The sequence below is a fragment of the Alexandromys fortis genome, unplaced genomic scaffold (assembly GCF_014885135.2).
Source record: "Alexandromys fortis isolate MF-2015 unplaced genomic scaffold, M_Fortis_MF-2015_v1.1 scaffold_14, whole genome shotgun sequence".
Classification (NCBI taxonomy): domain Eukaryota; kingdom Metazoa; phylum Chordata; class Mammalia; order Rodentia; family Cricetidae; genus Alexandromys; species Alexandromys fortis.
This window is the reverse complement of record NW_026067910.1, coordinates 11,490,420-11,509,272: the sequence shown is the minus strand read 5'-3', so window position 1 is coordinate 11,509,272 and position 18,853 is coordinate 11,490,420. Positions and strand designations below refer to the sequence as shown.

The 18,853-nt window shown below is 34.7% G+C and overlaps 1 protein-coding gene across 1 annotated transcript in view; it reads left to right on the top strand.

The window, feature by feature from the left end:
* The first annotated feature begins 14,173 nt into the window (after window positions 1-14,173).
* Trdn (triadin) overlaps window positions 14,174-18,853 on the top strand; it is a 285,314-nt gene continuing 280,634 nt past the window's right edge. The window contains exons 1-2 of the mRNA XM_050137969.1: window positions 14,174-14,189; window positions 14,584-14,793. Of these exons, the coding sequence (XP_049993926.1) occupies window positions 14,174-14,189; window positions 14,584-14,793 (226 nt within the window). The remainder of the gene's footprint in view (window positions 14,190-14,583; window positions 14,794-18,853) is intronic.

Here is an 18,853-nt window from a genome sequence, read left to right as displayed (position 1 = left end):
TTATGACATAGGAACATGCTTAGAATATAGTCAATGCTCAAGATGGATTTGATAATGTATGCACAAATGAAAAAGCCATGAATTTAAAAGGATACAATGAACCCAAAATGAATAAATTAATCAACTGAATTCACAATATATTAATCAATGTGATAAAATAACCAAATGTCATTGTGAAATCATTGAAAGTTTTTATGACCATAAAAACACTAAGTAAACAGGTAACCAGAAAGGAAAACATTGGGAAGGAGGGACTATATAACCCAGCTCATCACTTATGGTCTTAAAGTTCAATAAAATATAAGTTCCACAATGACTTATCCTAGAAAGACAAAGTCATGAGTTTACATTCTTGCGCATCACCTTGAAAATAATAAATCAGGTTGTCCCTTTCTTCTTACAATTGTGTGCCTATGATTCTAGTTCTGGTTATGTTTATAATTCATTAGTACAGCATCACACAGAAACATAATGTCTTCCTAACTTCTTTTGTGCTGATTATATTAGAAGGCTACCATATGGAGTGAGTCCAAGAGAATAGTATTCTGGATGTGACTGGGTTTTGATATCTTCTTGATCTATCCATTTACTATGCATTAATCTTAGAAGAATACATATCAGAGTATTAATAACTGGATTTAAATAAAAAGTGACTTCAAGTAAAACAACCCATCCAAAAATCAAAATTTGATTTAGAATTGTTGCATATTTTGTAAGTCTATATTGAGTAATTCTTTGAATATAGGCACTGTCTTTGGCAAGAACAATAGCATAAAATCATTGTTATGCATGACGAGCACAAACATGAGGTTGTTTTGCCTTGGACACCATTCTGAGCTATTGTCCTATGCTGTAGCTGTCATTCCATAGCCATATGGAAATCTGATTCAATTTGAATGCTGAACCTTCCAAAGGCTGACTCACTAACGGGGCAAGGAAAGAGAAGTTCATTGAAAGCAACGTGATTTCTATTCCAATCAGACTCTTTGTGGCCAGTGATGCATTCATCCTCTTTTGTTTGGCAGTGCTGTGATAAATGATAACTCATGGTGTCGGCAGAGTTAGAAAAATTAAAGGGAAAGTTCAAACCAAAACTCTTAACTTAAAAAAAAAATCTTAAAAACAGAGTCAAATATAACTTGTCCTCTTGAGTGTGTAAGCTCGAGGAAGCAGGAACAGAGGTCTGCTATGGCCTATGGACGGCTAGTATTCAGCAGTCGTTTTTGATTATTCTTTACCTCTAGAGTTTCTATAGCCTTTTTCAGGGTCAACTATTATGCTGCTTAGAAAATATTGATTAATCCTGGGCCAATATTGCTCAAAATTTCCCGTGGTAGACATTTTATTATTTAAAATTTAAGAAATTGTTTCTCTGCTGCATAGCTAGGAAAATATAAAACATTTAACATCTCATTTTTATTAAAAATTAGTATTTAAATTTCACTATAAATTATTTTATGTTTGATCATGATACATCTCAAATATCTTTTCTTGGGCAGGCTTGAACATTTGATTTACATAAACTGTTAGGTATGTTTTACAAAGAGAGGGAGACAAAAAGGGAAGGAGTTAGATGAATGCAGCACATTTTAAAAAATTAAAATATTCTACATTTGAAACTTTCCAAATAACATCAGTTATTCACCTAAATGCAATATAAATAATGAACTATTAGAATCTTTTCAAAATTGTAGGAAGAACTATAAATACAATACTTTCTATAACTAAATTTTTGCTGAATTAAGATAGAATCTTACTTTCTAGAGCTAAACATAGAACACAAAACTGTGTGTCATAGTCATTCATGTACTTATAATCATCTCCCAACACTATGTTTTCTATCCTATGAAGAGTACATGCTGAATACGGTACTTCCTCACTCCTGTTGTTCTACATATAACTAGAGTTATATGTGCTTAAATACAAAATTCAGAAAATTTCCCTTACCGCATGCCTCCACCAAGAGAAAACTTAAGAAATTGAATAATTGAGGACAATTATCATCACTTGTGTCTTTTCAAAGTATACACTATCTTTTTTAGTATGCACAATGCTTCTTGCCCTACTTATCAATGCCACTGAGAACACTCCCCATTCATTCCACATTGTCACCAACTAAGTTCTTCCCTTCTACAAACCCGGCTCAAGGACCTGTCCAGAGGAGTATTTCTTCATCTCTAATTCCTTGCTCCTTTTGGAGGTCTTATTATTCATTAATGGTCTTTCTTTACAGGCTATTATCTTCATTTACTGTGATTATTCGTCCTATGTGGTCATATACAAACAGTACTCTTGGAATGACGGCTTACCTCTAGTGAAGTGCACATTTTGATTAACTGCCAAACAAAAAGCATCACCAAATATTCACTATGAGGTGCCACACAGGACTTAGTACACATCAATAATATTTACTTGGTATTTATTGGACTACTGGACAAAGTGTGTGTGTGTGTGTGTGTGTGTGTGTGTGTGTGTGTGTGTATGTGTGTACAGGCAGAGAGATACAGTCATTTAGAAAACCCAGAAGACAGCTTCCACTTTCTCAGGCAATTACAACAGAATATGGTACAGCTGAGATCAGTGAGGAACCATTTCCTGGAAGCATGTGGAGCAGACACTGAACTCCTCCCCAAGGCTATATCCAAAGGTTCCTGAAAGAGCTGAGATTTGAATTACAAAAGGTTTATTATTCTTTATGTAGATAACACTCAAAAATGTTTAAAGGCATGAGGAAATCTACAGTTTTATTTCTATTGCAATTCAGCAACATATTATTAGAAAGATTTTGATAGGCATACCGAGACCATAACCAATCTTCATAACATTCTTTAATTAAAATGGAGAAATACGTTTGTGTTCTGAATAAACACCTTTCAAAAAAAAAAAACTCTGGGATGTAATACCTGTTTATAATGAAGAATAGCACTAAATTGTGGAAAGAATTAACAGAACAGTAGTGCTGGGCTTTTTTAATTGGTTGTGAATGCATTAAAGCCCACTATGAGTTCTATATGAAGAAAAACAAACACATCTTTCCCATTAGACATTCCAAACATATTTGGAGAAATTCAGTTTTAAATAGCCTATATCTACTAGCCTTATTTTAATGGTAGCTGCGAATGAGTTGAGCATTAGTTGTATATTTTACAATGTAAAGTCTGTTTAAAGAAATGAGCCTTTAGGCCCCCAGGGCTTACATTTAGAGCTATATAACCCCAATTATCACTGGAAAGATGAAGAGGCCCAATATCAATATTTCTGAATTCTAAGAACAGAGCAGTGTGATGAATGGATGAAGCAAAATGAATTTTCCCCTTAGAGGGACATTTTAAACAGCCATGTTTATATGGATGAATTTTTATTATGACTATCAATTAATAAATTGAAGGGGATTAGGTTTGTAATAGATAGGAAGAGAGTTAAAACCTATTGCACCTGACACCCCCCTGAATAGCTGATTCATTATGGTCACCCTATGGGGTAGACTTATTACTTTGGTTTTATCGATGAACATCAAGGTGCAGCTGTTACTAAGAAGCAAAGGTAAGACTTAAATTTAGCTTTGTCCCATCTGAACACTTTCATTCACCATACCATATGCCTGCCCTGTGTCTGATTAATACTCAGAAAAATGCTAGCTTGAATTATTATTTCCCAGTTGGAAAGCCATTTATATAATTTTTAGAGTGTCTACTGTGTCACTTACTCTTTTAGATTCAAGAGCAGGGAAGTGCCAAACAGTCAATATTTTGAGCTTGGGGAAATCACATGGCCTAAATGTTTGGTGTTTATCTTTATTACTTTAGCTTGCAAGCATAGACATTGGGCAAAAGATTATTCAAACTAGAGTGGTTATGGCTCCTTTCAATAAAACCTGACCCGGTAGAAGAGGAAAGATGAATTATCCCTGAGTTTCTTTGGGTCTTTTGGACTGCAAATTACTTACAGAGGAATGTAAGATTTCCAGGTTTAGAGATTTGAGCTTTCTGAATATATGATTGGGAGAAATGAATGATGAGTGACTGGATTGCCTAACATATATGTCCCCAATTCTTTATATGGTTCTTTGTTTTATATTTTGTTCGATTTCAGTCTTGTTAGAGTACAGAGCTTCAAAGGCCAAGGCATTATTTGAATAATCTATTAATTACATGACTGAATATTTATTATACTTAAAATCATAGAGATTGAATTTCTTATGTAGATGTTCTGAGCATCACTGTTTTCTTTGAAGGTTGTTTGCTCTCACTTTTAGCTTTTTGTGGTCATTGTGTGGCAGTGTCCCTGATTTACAGAAACTAACCAGATTTTAGAGACTAATGAAGTTACATTCTTGGGGTCCCCCAATAACTATAATCCTAGCTCTCAATTTACTACTCCAACTCTGATATGTGTTATGGAACCATGGCACTTTATTATATGTGTGTGGATGCATGTGTGCTTTTGTGTGTTTATCTGTGTACAAGTCAGAGGACAATTGCAGTTGGCTCTCTCCTTCCACCGCATGGGTCTGGGGTTTTGAACTTAGGTGGACAGGTTTGGTGGCAAGTATTTTTAACCCATCGAACCACATTACCAGTTCTATCAGGCTACCTTAGACAAAAAAAAAAAAAAAAAAAAGAATCATTTGACTATTTTGTGAACTGGAATTCTTCAAGATTTATTTCTTAACTGAGTAAACTTGATCTTTTACTATTAAAGACAGGTTATCTAAATAATACTAAAAAGTATTAAAATCTTTTTGTTAACTTCATGGTGTAACGTATCATTGTTAAAGGATTTGTGTATTATAAATACTGAGACCAATTCATTTACTGCATTTTCATAGGGTCCATCCGCAAATATTACAGCAAAGGCTTCATTGCGTTTTATGATGGATTGTGGTATGGGAACTTCTTTCAAGATAGGGTCTTTATAGAGGCAATCAATAAGATTTAAAATTTAAAATAAGATAAGTGTGAATAAATCCAATATGGTTAATGTCCTGAGAAAGGATTCTCATCACATAGCTGTCATGGGGAACTCTATCGGCAACTCAGTTGCATATGTGCAGTGAAGTCCTGTTGTAGATCTCACTCAATTTGTGCTGTTTTGTTATGGCAGTCTTAGCGGACTGATACAGTCTTTAATTTCTGCCAAAGACTGATCAGCCACTACCCATGATTAAGTTTTGATGGGCTGTCTTTAAAGGGTGTTTAGTTTTTTTTTTTTATTTTTTATTTTTTATTTTTTTTATCTTTTTACTGTTTGGTTTTTCAAGACAGGGTTTCTCTTTGTAACAGTCATGGCTCTCCCGGAAATTGCTCTTTAGACCAAGCTAGCCTCAAACTCACACAGCTATGCCTGCTTCTGCTTCACGAGTGCCGGGAGTAAAGGTGTGTGTCACCACTGCTGGACGAGGGTGCTTCATTTATTTCACATATCCCACATGCTCTTGTGGAGTCATTGTGCCTTCTGAAATGAAGAGTAAATACACAGGGCATTAAGTACATTTCTAGATATCTGACGGGTGTGATTTTAATTTCCCTGGAGGAGGAACGGTGTATTAACCTAAACAATATAATTGTGATCGATTTGGAGGCTAGAATATTAACCGTTACGATTTTCTCTTGAAAAGTACCTGAGCAAACATACTTTTCTTCATCTGGATACTTTTATGATCTGTAGGCATATTCAAACAACAGTGTGATGTGGAGAAAAATCGATTCTATCTTTAAAGAGACTCCTCTAAAATTAAAGCAATAAATTTCATATCCAAATTTGAGTATTTAATGTGTTTATATTTTGTTATGAAATCAAAGGGGAAACAATTTTAATGCTCCCCACTCCAGATTTCTAATCTATCGAACTGTCTGTCTGCCTGCTCTATTTGTCTGTCTGTCTGTCTGCCTGCCTGCTCTGTCTGTCTGTCTGTCTGTCTGTCTGTCTGTCTATCATCTATCTCTCCAAACTATCAAAAGACTCTGGTTGCCAAATACTTTCCAGAGCATAAACCTAGACCTGTATTTTTCTGGGTATGACTGCTTAATACTTTCTTCAAACACATGCTGTAAGGCAACCCAGATTTCTAAAGCTTGTTTTTCTGGAGTTAGCTATGGCTTTGTGATAATAAAACAGTTTAATGCTTGAATAGGCTTAATCAAACAAAGCTTATAAAAATTCACATCTCATAGAAACAACTGGTCTGAGTAATTTAAATGTCAGAAGTATGAGTTTGCCATTCTTTTCCTTCATCAAAACCTATTCAATGCTATTTGAAATGATATAAGATGTCACCGTGCCACACAGTCTGTACCAGAGTCACAAACTGACCATGAATTGAATCTGGGGAGCTTATCTTTATCCCAGTCTCTAACAATAAAAGAATTCCTATCGCTAGTCTACCTGATAGAAAATAAATGCTACTGTTTATAAAAGACACGTACCTATCTTTTCTTTTAGTTTTACATCATTGTTGTGCAAATATATATATTTCCTAGAGTATTCAAGAAAATAACTGCCTAGACAAAGCTGAAATTCTACAAAGAATGCTGGGGACAGACGAAAAAAGTTAATCATTTCTCAGTGGACTTATACCATTGTTCTTTGTTAAAAATTTGTTCTACATTAACAGCTATAATTGCTCTATGAAATGCTTATTTTTAATTGAGAAGGAGTTACATATTTTCCTCACATAGAACTTCTGAGCAATTTTAGGTCTATTTGAATAAACAGAAGATAGCGATGTTGGAGACTAAGCATCATGTAACACTTTCAAAGCCCAAATGATGAGCGGATCTTAGAAAATTGTTTAAGCAGTGTTTCAGTTTCCTGCCAAAAGGAAACTACACTCCCTTCTCCAAATGTGTGCAGCTTTAGCAGTGTGCTTCCCACTGTGACAGCTCCTAGAGGAAGCTCATACAGAGCAGTATCTATTCTTACCCAGTTGTTTGCTTTATTGAAATATGGGCGTGAGCATCTTCCTTGTCTTTCAGAGATGCATAATGGAATTCCAAGCTGATTCAGAGTTCCCTGAAAGGCACAGGAAGCTCTTTTCTTTTCTCTGTAGATGAAATAATTATAACATACACGTGCGCACACACACAGAGAGACATACATTCACAGGAAATCTCTTTAATTAGTGTTACATTTGCTTCATTGAATCAAGAACAAACTCTAGACTGAGGCTATGCTTTTAGAAATAATTTGATGAAGGTTTAGGTTCCAGTTTAACTGAATATGTGAATAATATGCTATTACAATGGTACTCAATAACAGACATATTTCCCTCAAAAATATTAAATTGTACTTCATCTGTTACTTAAAAATTTTATAGTTTTGCTTTCATTCCCAATAGGGAAATAGAATTAGTTGTAGACTAACAGTAGGAAGTGTCATTTATGCTACTCATAGTAAATTTTATATTATAGATAATTAAACATGCATAAAAAAGTTTTGTTATAATTGTTTTTCAAAAGCCCCTGAGAAAATCAATTTTTTCATGCCATTACTTAAGAGTTATACACTCTAACCTTTTCCCAAATTTATGTAATATGAAAAAATACAACTTTAAATTGCCATGCTTTTCTGAGAGCTTATGGAAATTCCCTTATAATCAGGAAGCATGGCTATGCATTTATTTATACTTGAATATATAAAGAAAATTCTTTCTCATTTCAACTCCAGAAATCAAAGGCTTACAAGTACTTTTTGCATTTCCTTAAGTTTCTGAAAATTATACAGCAATCGGTAGAAGTCACCATGTCACCTTTTCCTACAAATACAATTTGAGATCGAAGTTTCAGGAAGACTGCTGGTGAACAATAAATTAATAAGAAAAAGACTGTGACGTTACACATGCTTTCAGGGGCAGCATCCTCACCCTGGATGTAAAGAACACCTGTTATGATATCTCAATATTATGTGACTTCACCGGCCTAAAGGCGGCAAGGTATGCTAAATTCCTTAGCAAGAATGTCTTCCTATGAAAATACCTTTAGGAAAAATAAAGTAAAAACACACATGAGGATAAAAAGGAACACCGAAAGCTAATGGCCTTGAAATCTTTAGCTTGGATTTATTTCTAAAGGAAATCAAATGTCATTATTTAAGGATTTTTTTTAAATTTTGTTTTGTTGCTGTGGGTTTGCAATTCAACAACAATGGGCAATTTAGTGAGATAGCTGCTGGGATTCTGTGCAGCAACTCATTTGTGCAAATTTGGCTAAGAAAAAAAAGGTGTCAAAAGAAAGTGCTAGAAAATTAATTCATCAAGGAATATGATTATGCATTTATACTATTCAAATGAATTTGATAACAACAATAACAACAATTCTGCTACTGACCCTTAAGTGAAATCCATGACATTTAGAAAACTTTTTTTAGATTCCCAAAGATCTGACATACACTGCAATACTCACCTTTTCTTCTGAGACTTCAGGATTCATAGCTCAACTGCCTAAAATGAACTTGATTAGCAGATTAGCATGTGTTGGTATCTGATAGGTCATATTTGTTAATTTCCATTTCCCTAGTGTGTCATTACATGTAGTGTTGACTAACAGTTTGATTTTGAGCCTCACTGGCAAAGGGGTACCAGTCATCATTTCTCATATTTTAATATGTAAGATAGAGTTCTATTCAAATCTATGCTTATTACTCTTAAAATATTTTAGTAGTTTTAACAACATTTAAAACAAAATCAAAGTGAAGGATTCATCTTATGTACCAAACTGTGTCTTTCCCCCCATTTAATCAGAGTTTCAAGTCCTAATTTGCAACTGCTGTTATTAGAATGAGGGAATCGGGTGGTTGGGAGGTAGCCAGGTTTAGAATAAGTAATTAGGATGGAAAATTGAAGAGTGCAATTGTTTTTGCAGTAACAGATATTTAGAGGTATTGTTCTTCTCTGTTATTTGAAGATGCATTGAGAAGTCAGAGAGCTTGCCAGTAAGGCACGGAATCCTTACAATAGTCCTACCATGCCATCAACACACCAACCTTCAGAAGAAAGGGAAAATGTAGTGTGCAAATCTGTGGTTCTGATCACTTCATCTGGAGTTGACTAAGGCACTGAACCCTCACAGTTTTGTAAATCCATCATTAATGCATTCATTTTTTACGCACATACTCTGCCCCATCTGGTTTTAGGAAACTCTTCTACCCATAACCCTTTTGAAGGCTGAAAAACGTTAATGGCACCTGAGTTATCAGTTCTCACTGTCGCTTTGGAAAAAAATGCTACTGCTTAATAATAATGTATGCTTCATAGCCAATGACTTTGTCCATATTACTTTTAAAATCTCATTAGATTAGCTCAAGTTCAAACAAAAGGACTTGCATGTCATTGATGAACAATTTATCACCTATCTACATAGGCTTACAGTCCCCAGATAGCTTATATCACAACCAGACTTAGATTGACCACCTAAAATTCTCAGGTCTTACAAGACAGAACAGAATAGACATTTTCTTTTCATTTTTAGCAGTAGCCTATCTTTCATTTCAACATTTTCTCTTATCAGAAAAATGTCTCATTTGTTGCTTCATGGAAGAAGATATCATGAACAGCATATCCTCCTAGATGTAGAAATGTTGAGGTTAATATGTTATTTTAATAATTTCTTTGATCAACTGTTACAGTATTGGTTTTATCTAAGTATGTATTTGAGGCTTGTTGTATAAAAAGCATTGCACCTTCTAATATGAAATTTTAGTTATCATGTTCCTAATAGATCATAACTTTACCTTTCTCATTATATTTGTCTATGAGCACTTTAATATTCCTGATTAAAATTACATTCATTTTAAAAGATTATAAAACACAAAACACAAGGAACTGAGCTTTATGGTCCAAAACACTAAAGTATATACTCATCATTGATTTTTTTTAAAAAAAATAACTTCCAATAATGAGCTACCACTAAAATGAAAATAAGAATCTCAAAAGATAGGGACAACTGGGTTTCAACTGCTAAAACACAGAGGAACACCTACCATATTTCAGAATAAGCACACTGAATAATTACACTGATGAATATGCTCAAATTTGGGTTACAAACATCCTCCTCACAGGTCGAAGAATCTTCCTGCTTTTTTAGGGACAGCTGTCATTTCATTCCAAGCTCACTTGCTATGATGAATGGATCTCTTTTCTAAAGGACATCTTCCACTCATAACTTGACTGGGTCCCTTATCCTGAAACAGCCACCTTGGGATCAGAGCTTTTAGGTTATATTCTGGGGGACCCACACTTTCAGACCAAAGTAGCACAGGTGAGACTGCTTTCTTGATCAGATGTCAAGTGAGCTGTTTCTAAGTGTTTCTAGAAGCATCTCAAATACAGACATTGATTTTGCAACCCTCCAAAAAAAAAATTCTTTTCACTTTAGTACCATGACAGTTCAGCCACTTGAGAAACAAAACTGAAATCCAATATTTCCTTTGAAATGTAAAAGTCATTTATGTAAAAGTTTTTGGGATTCGGAATGTTCTGACTGATGAGTTATCATGGTACAACCAGATGAAGAAGAACCTTATATCCCTAACAGAGGCAAGCAGAAACAGCAAAATAAAACTAGAGTCATCAGTATACATGCCTGTGTCTAGAAAGGTCAGGCATGTGTCTGAATCTAAGAATAACTTGGTTCGTTGGTTGATCTCCAGATCCTGAGTATCCATTTTTTTTTTTGAGTATATCTCTATGGTGGACTTGAGAGCCATTACAGGTTCTACTCACAACTTTGAAGCAGAAATGTAATGTCTTATGACTCTTTCACAGAAAAAAAATGAGTCATGGGGTGTTTATACCACCTCTCATAGTCATGAACTACAATCTGAGTGACAAACTTGGTTTAAAAGTTTGTTCTCGCAGTTGGTGATGCAGAACTGGCCTTCATTTTGCCCTCAGCATTAGAGGAAAAAACACTCACCCAATAGAAGAAATGTATGGATATTGAGGAGTTGGGATCATACTCTCTTTGTTTTGTTTTGTTTTTTAGAGAAAGAAAGAGAGAGAAATAACATGAAGTTGTGTAGGTAGGGAGAGAGTTCTGGAGGCTCTGAAAGGACAAGGACTCTTGGAGAAGGCCAAGATTATGATCAAAATATATTTATGAAATAAGATTAAATATAACTACTTATGTATTTCTACCTCACTAGATAAAGTTACCAAAATGTCTTCTGTAATTTCTTTATAATTATCATCCCCTCCTAAAAGTCATAGAAAATTGTATTAATGTAAATATGAGACTTTAATTGAATTTGGAAGAGAATAAGGTTCTAGTTTATTATAAAAGTAATTCTCTCTCCAAAAAGGATTAGTGATTTTTGTATTTGACTAAAATATCTAGACTTTGTGTTTTAAAAATACTTGTTTTCTTATGTGTCAGAAATATTAATATATTGATGAGGATATATAACTATTTTAACATAAGTCATTATTGACTGTTTCTATAAATTGAATTTCTCATTAGTGTCTTTTAGTTTTTATATACTTATAGAAAATTATAACTAACTCATGCCAATTCTCTATATGATAAATATACATTCTACAATTGCTACTTACATTGTTAAAAGACAGATATTTATAACCTTTTCAACTGTACCTGTAAAATGACTCTTTCAAGAGATACTTCTAAAAAATTTCTTACTTAAGTTTTGTAGTCAAACAGAGAAAACTCATTCTAATAGGAGATTGTGAATTATGGTTTCAATTTATTTTAGGAAGGCATATAATACCTCTCCCCATTAATCTCCAAATTTTAAAGAAATATATTGTGTTTCATAAATCACATCTCATGCAGAAATGCAAAGTTCTTAATGCTTTTATATAATGAAAAATGTAGTGCTTTGCTGATACCAATCTGTAACCTGGGCATATCTCCCTGAGATTCTTGCCAAGCTTTATATTGCTGGTCCTGCACAGGAACAAAAAGGGTCAAGTGCAACTGGCAGTCTCTTCAAGTGGTCAATAAGGCATGGGGAGGTTAAATGACTCCCACCAGGAGGTTTCTGATTTATTTTCCCATGTGCAGTTTGATTGCAGCCATCTTTGGGACCCATGTATAAGGTACTTCATATTCTGTTTTACCACACAGGGCCACATTGGTTCTGCAGTCAGACTTGCTTCTTTTGAACCAGATTCCTTATAGCAACCAAAATAATCCAAACAGCTGCAATTTTTTTATTTTATTTTATTTATTTATTAAAGATTTCTGTCTCTTCCCCACCGCCGCCTCCCCTTTCCTTCCCCCTCCCCCAATCAAGTCCCCCTCCCTCGTCAGCCCAAAGAGCAATCAGNCCTGACTTCTCTACTCCAAGTCTGAAGTGCCAAGTTTCCGGACATGAAGCCCGTGACAAGCTGCTTGGTCACATTTACCTCTCATTCTTTCCAGAACGTCAATAACTTGCTCATGACATCTTTAAAGTGCTTCTCAATCATGAACTAATCTCAGATTACACAAGCTGATCTTTGAATTTATCTTGACCAGCAGTCAAGGAGGGCAATTTTGTGTCCACTCTATTTTCTGCCTCTTGGCTTTGTGTAGTTCCTGTAGCAAATTTGAATAGGAAATGAAAAGTACAGTTTAGGGTGCTTTCTGACAAAGGTGAGTAACTTGTTTTTGGCCAGATAACCATCTGATGGCTGTCAGATTGTTGTTTTCTAGTTGGACATGTGACATAAATTTCCATAACACTTTGAGCTTTGCTTAATTTTTATATGGAAAATTGACAGTGTGAATGTGAAAAATTAAAAAGGATAATGAAATTAGTAGTGTTCACTTTATCATTTTAATCTGTTTGAAAATTCCACCATAGCTTTATTATCAGAATTAGAAAGTGAATTAAAGTTCAGAACTTCTACTAATTCTTAAAAACTGAAAAATTCATATTTCCATTGTGAACTCACGTTGCTTCTTGGACTTGTATTTCCTTCTTTGTTCTTGATTAAAAAGGAAAATTTATGTTTTATTTAAATTTTCTACATTTTAAACATGTGATGAAGAATCTAGAAATTGGAACCAAATCTCTTTAAACTTACACACGCTTTGGGAAGAAGCCACGCAGTTTCCTGTAGCGTTGTCTGCAGCTTTTCTTCTCGCACTCGCCGACTTCCTCAAGTGCGGCTGAAGTGCAGAAGCAGTTCTGTAGGAGTCACAGAAAGCTTTCCAGAGGTTAAAATACTGGAGATTAGTAACATATCAGCTTTCAGGTAGGCTTCTCCTAAACACTCATAATTCATTTACTCTCCTGAAAATCATTATTCTGAAGGTTTGATTCACTTGTGGCCTCACTTGGGTCTTAAATCTCATTTCAAAGCACTCCAATCATTCATCCATTTCAGAACTACCATTAGGAGTGATGGGAATTTGGCACAAAAATCAATGAGAGGATATGATGTGAATTCTTTCAAATTTTTTCTTCTTTGAGTACACTTCAAATACAGCTTATGAAATCTGTTTTTAAAGGTAGTAGTCCATCTTGCTATCATTTCCACTAAATTGAGTTCATGAACTTGAAGCATGTAACTCCATAGTTTCCCCTTTTTAAAAGGAAGTCTGGCAATATGATTGCTAATATATATCAAAAGCCATTTTGAAAATCTTATTTAAATCATCTCACCAAGGGTGCCCTTGATTAACATTTTAACCTTTTGAAAATCTAAAACGTTATTAACCATTTTGTCATAAAAATTCCTTACTCCTTGTGCAATTGTGCCCTATTTGAGCAATATACTGATATGCATTTTTGACCATACTTTGGTCATATTTTTGACAAACACTTAAAGAATATTTTATGAACTAAAATTGTACCATAATCATCACTGCATACACATCTGTTTCAAGAGCCCATACTTTATTTTCTAGTTTAAAAAATTATTATACTGAAGTATTTATACCACTTATTCTATATTGATTAGCTAAATGCAAATGAAAGTATGATTATAACTTCTTACAAACAAATAACCATATTTACACAATTAAATTTATCTAGAGAAAATTAGAAAAAAAGAACATTTTAACATTGAATGGTGAGGTTTAAAATGATACATTTGACTTTTGCTTATAACTTTGCTATCTTATATATTTTGTGTATTGTGATGTGAGTTATAAATTCTTAAAATCAAGTTAATCGATATTCTAAGATCTCCCAACATTACTTTTAGTTCTGTGTACTTACCAGAAATATAGTGATGTCATTGAGGACAAGTTAGGCAATTAAGCAGGATATCAATAAAAATTTCATCCATCTGAATTACTTTATCACTAATTTTTATTCTCTCCTTAAGAGGACTTTTTTTTCACTTGCTTTCTAAACTTCAAGGGAACGCAAATCAAAGGTCATAGTAAGGAAAGCATCTTAGCCCCCAAACTCACAGTTGCTTCTAATAGTGAGAATGGAAAATGGCACTGGAGATGAAGACCGCTGACCACTTAAGCCCCCAGGTTTCAGGATAAAATGCTGAAAGTGGGATAATGTGATGATGGGCTGTGGATTATTATCTCGCATTACGCAATATGTTCTGCTATAGAAAATAGCATCAAGAGTTCAACAGTCTGTGTTACTTACTTTCTTATGTTTGTTTTCTGGGTGCGTGACTAGGAAATGCATCTACAACCACAACTGTGATAGACAACAAAAATGGGTCTCTGCCCAAGTCCCCTGGAAAGGTGCTGAAGAGGACTGTCACCGAAGACATCGTGACCACCTTCAGCTCCCCTGCAGCCTGGCTTCTGGTCATCGCTCTGATAATCACATGGTCAGCTGTGGCAATTGTCATGTTTGACTTAGTGGATTACAAAAACTTTTCAGGTAAGAAGCATTGCGTTTGGACTTTAAATCAAAGGAAAACATGTTCTTCTAATGTGTGGCATCGTTTCTCTCCAGCCCAATGTAGTGTGAAAAATTAAACACACGCTGATGTCTGTGCATCACTGGAGTCAGTTTTTTTCTATTCCCTTTCCTGGTCTATTGTGTTCACTGATTTGAAAATGCAATCAATGTCTTCATCTTTAAAGCTTCTTGGAGGCTAAATGCTGCAGTTTCATAAAAAAAAAAAAAAAGATGATTAAAAAGCCTGGTTGTGATTTGTCTTTGAAGCTGATTTAATCAACTATTAAGGAAGAATAACTTAGGGGTTTAACACTTGACAAAATAAAGACTATATTAAATAACTTTGGATTAGCAAGATCTTTGGAAATATTTCCAAGGCTCACTGACACGTGCTCTCAAGTTTCTTTTCAGACGTACTCGCTCCTCCTACTAAGGTGCCTATTTTCAGTCTCTGAAAGTGAAGAAGGTAAAGAGGATTTTTATCAGAGTTGCCCATAATGAGTGACTACATCTTCATTGTCCACATGTCCCTTATGTTTTCGGAGCAGAGCAGGAATAATACAAGTGATAAAAGATAGATTTTTATTGTGCACATTCAGTCTTATGATTCTTTGTTCATCTCTTTGTTCGCAGCTATCTTATATTTTGTAATTGTATATATCTACCTCCACATCTGACACGGATCTTAAATTCTCTGTTGATTCTTATTTCCTGGTGGAGAGAAATGATTTGTGTGCTCAGTCTATATTCCATGAGTAGGTGAACGGATTTATGCCCATTACTGTTTACCACCAGCGAAGATATTTCATGATCATCTTCATGTGCTCTTCATACGCATTCTCTCCTCCCTTCTTTCTCTTTGATTCCATTGGCAGGAGGGCCTTTAGCATCTGGACACAGACAATTGGAGTCACTGTGTTCATGATTTCTCTCCTCATGAAATTTTAGTCATTCAATAATTACTTACCAAGAACCTACTATTTGTACCGGACAATTGATATGCTAGAAAAGACAAAACTGCAATATAAATATTATAGCATCATAGATGTCTATTTGAGTCTATGGAAACAAAGGCATTACTGACATGATTTCTGCCAGGTATATCTATGGTAGTTGGGCTATGTTTGGCATCATTTACCAGAGATATAAACCAAAGTACCAGCCAAACAGAGCCATAGGTTTCTGCTCTAATAGGTAATGCATTTACTGTATTTTTTTCATATTTTTAAAGAAAATGAAGTTGTATTCTCTGTAATTTAAAATGACAGATTTTAAGTGAAAAATATTTGGTTATAATATTCCAGAAAACTGACTTTCACTAAGTCTAAATGGACTGTAGCATTTTATATATCTTTTCCATTCAAATATAATTTCATTTACTTTAACCTGAAAACCAAATATGACCATAAAATATACATAACTCATTTTATAGAATATATTTTGAATAGCTTTAGTTCATTCTAATATCTATAAGTTAATTTCATAAGCAGACACAGAAATTTATGCCATAAAATACAAAGCTACCTTCAATTAAGTTTTCAGACTAGATAACACAAATGTTGGAAATATTTTCCATGGAGCTACAGTCATCAAGTGTTATGAATGGTTACCTGTTATAGGTTTCCTTATCTGATGGTTAATGAATGCTTCAGTAAGTCTTCAATATGAAGCATAGCTGCTCCATGAAGTTTCTTTCTTATGATGCCTACATTTGTAAAAGACAAAATCAGCCATCCCCACAAGAAGACCCTGAGAATCCTTCACAGCCTATGCTTTCTCTGTAAACACAAATGACTTTTAAATGTGAGCTTTCGTATCAGTGACACCTTATCTATATTATACTTCACACTTACTTCTATTTTCAGAGAACTTAGGAAATTTTATACCATCCTCATCAGTCCCTACCCATTCGTAAATCCCCAAAGACATCTTCATTATGTGAACATCTGAAAAGGCCTTGTTTCCACTGTTGCTTAAGCACAGGAAAGACCTTGTATGAAATTCAAGCCCTTATCATAGCTCTTCATTTTGATCTTGTAGTTTAGTGCACATATCCAATTTCTCAACCATATTTATTTCTTACCTGCTCATCCTAGGCAAACACAAACTTTTCTTTCTTGCTGTCCATGTACAATGAAGTTTTCCCAGCTCCCAACTCTTGTAGAACTATCATGATGGTTAATAATTAAGAATGAGGATTCTGGTGCCTCATTTATTTGCTTTCATAGAACATGCTACTTGATAACTCTTTGATAATGGGAAAATATAATCACTCTTGGCCTCAGTTTTTACAGCTACAAAGTGGGGGATTGTGAAAATATCTAAATTATAGGGTTATATGAAATAGCTCTTCAAAAGAAGGTAGAAAGAACCAATTTGTCATAAATATTCCATTCTATGAGTGGAGATTTTTTTCACTTTTATCTAGAAAATGTTTATTCATGCTTCATGACATATTCCTTCTTTTTTGATGGACCCTGTAATGTGATAAGAATAACATACTATATTATATTTCCTTTCTTCTGGTACTATATGGATCCATTTGTCTAAATGAATTAGTACAATGTACTAGAAATATCAGTTGACGTGACTGTATCATCCAGAAACCTAAATTTTTTCAAGAAAAAGATTGTTTTGTTCCTGTGTGAATGTTAGAGTCACATAGGGGGTCTTTTGAAGCACATTACTTAAGGAAATACATAATTCTGATGTTTTGAGATTGAAACCACATTTTACATGATGAAGAAATGTACATATATAATTTTATTTCATTTAGTTGAAACTTGTTGAGCTTGACCTTGAGAATTAGGGAATTAACAAAGTTAGAGAATTCTACTGCCTTTAGAAAAGACAGTTATTCATGAGTAACAAATTGCTTCAAAAGTAAAAGCCTTAATAAAGTCACACAAATTTATTGTCTGTGGGTCAGAAATTTGGAAGTGGTTTATATAGGTGACTGTGTCCTAAGTTCTATCCTCAGACTGCAGTAAAAATATTGGCAGAGAAGGCACTTGATGAAAGATTGATGTGAATGGTGTTATTTGCAATATGCCTCACGCATTAGACTGTTGGCAATGGTGTCTCCACATCAAGGTAGATGGTGCCACAGAGACAGCAAAGAGCAGATCAGGAGTCACAGTCTCCTTGTGTTCTAGTTTTAGAAATATGATTTTTCATTTCTGAAAAATGCTTTTAGAGTCATAGGATGACTTTACTTTGTGTTTTTCCTAGGTGTCTGGACTGTCCATCCTCTGGATTTGGCCCTCCAGTCAGTATCAGCTGTGGGCTCCCTCTCATGCCATGGGTTTTAGGTTAGACCAGTCATTGGTTAGTGACTCCCACAATTTCTTTGTCACCTTCACCCCAGCACATCTTGTAGGTAGGACAAATTATAGGTCAAAGTTTATGTGCCTGGGTTGCTGTCCCTGTCCCTCCACTGGAAGTCTTGCCTTGTTCTAAGATATGGGCAGTTCAGGCCACATATCCCCTATTGTTGGAAGTCTTTGCTGGGATCACTTTCATAGATTCCTGGGAGTTTCCATTATACTAGGTTTCTACCTCTCCCAGAAATGCTCCCCCTAATTCCAGTTGTCTCTCCCTCCATTCTCAATCTGATCCCTCCTGTTCCCCTTCCCACCTGCCCCCACTCCACCAACAATATCTTTTCTATTTCACTTTTGCAGTGAGATCCCAGGGCCTATCTTGTTACTTAGTCTCTCTGGATCTGAGGATTGTAGCATGATTGTGCTTTACTTTACAGCTAGTAGTCACTTATAAGTGAGTACATACCATGTTTGTCTTTTTGTTCAATCCATTTGCAAATTTCATTATGTCTATTTTTAAATAGCTAAGAAATACTCCATTGTATCCATTCTTTGGGTGAGGGATATCTAAGTTGTTTCCATGTTCTAGCTATTACAAACAATGTAGCTATGAACATAGTTGAAAGAGTGTCTTTGTGGTGTGATTGGGCATCTTTTGGGTATATGCCCAAGAGTGGTATAGGTGGGTCTTGGGATAGATTGATTTATAATTATCT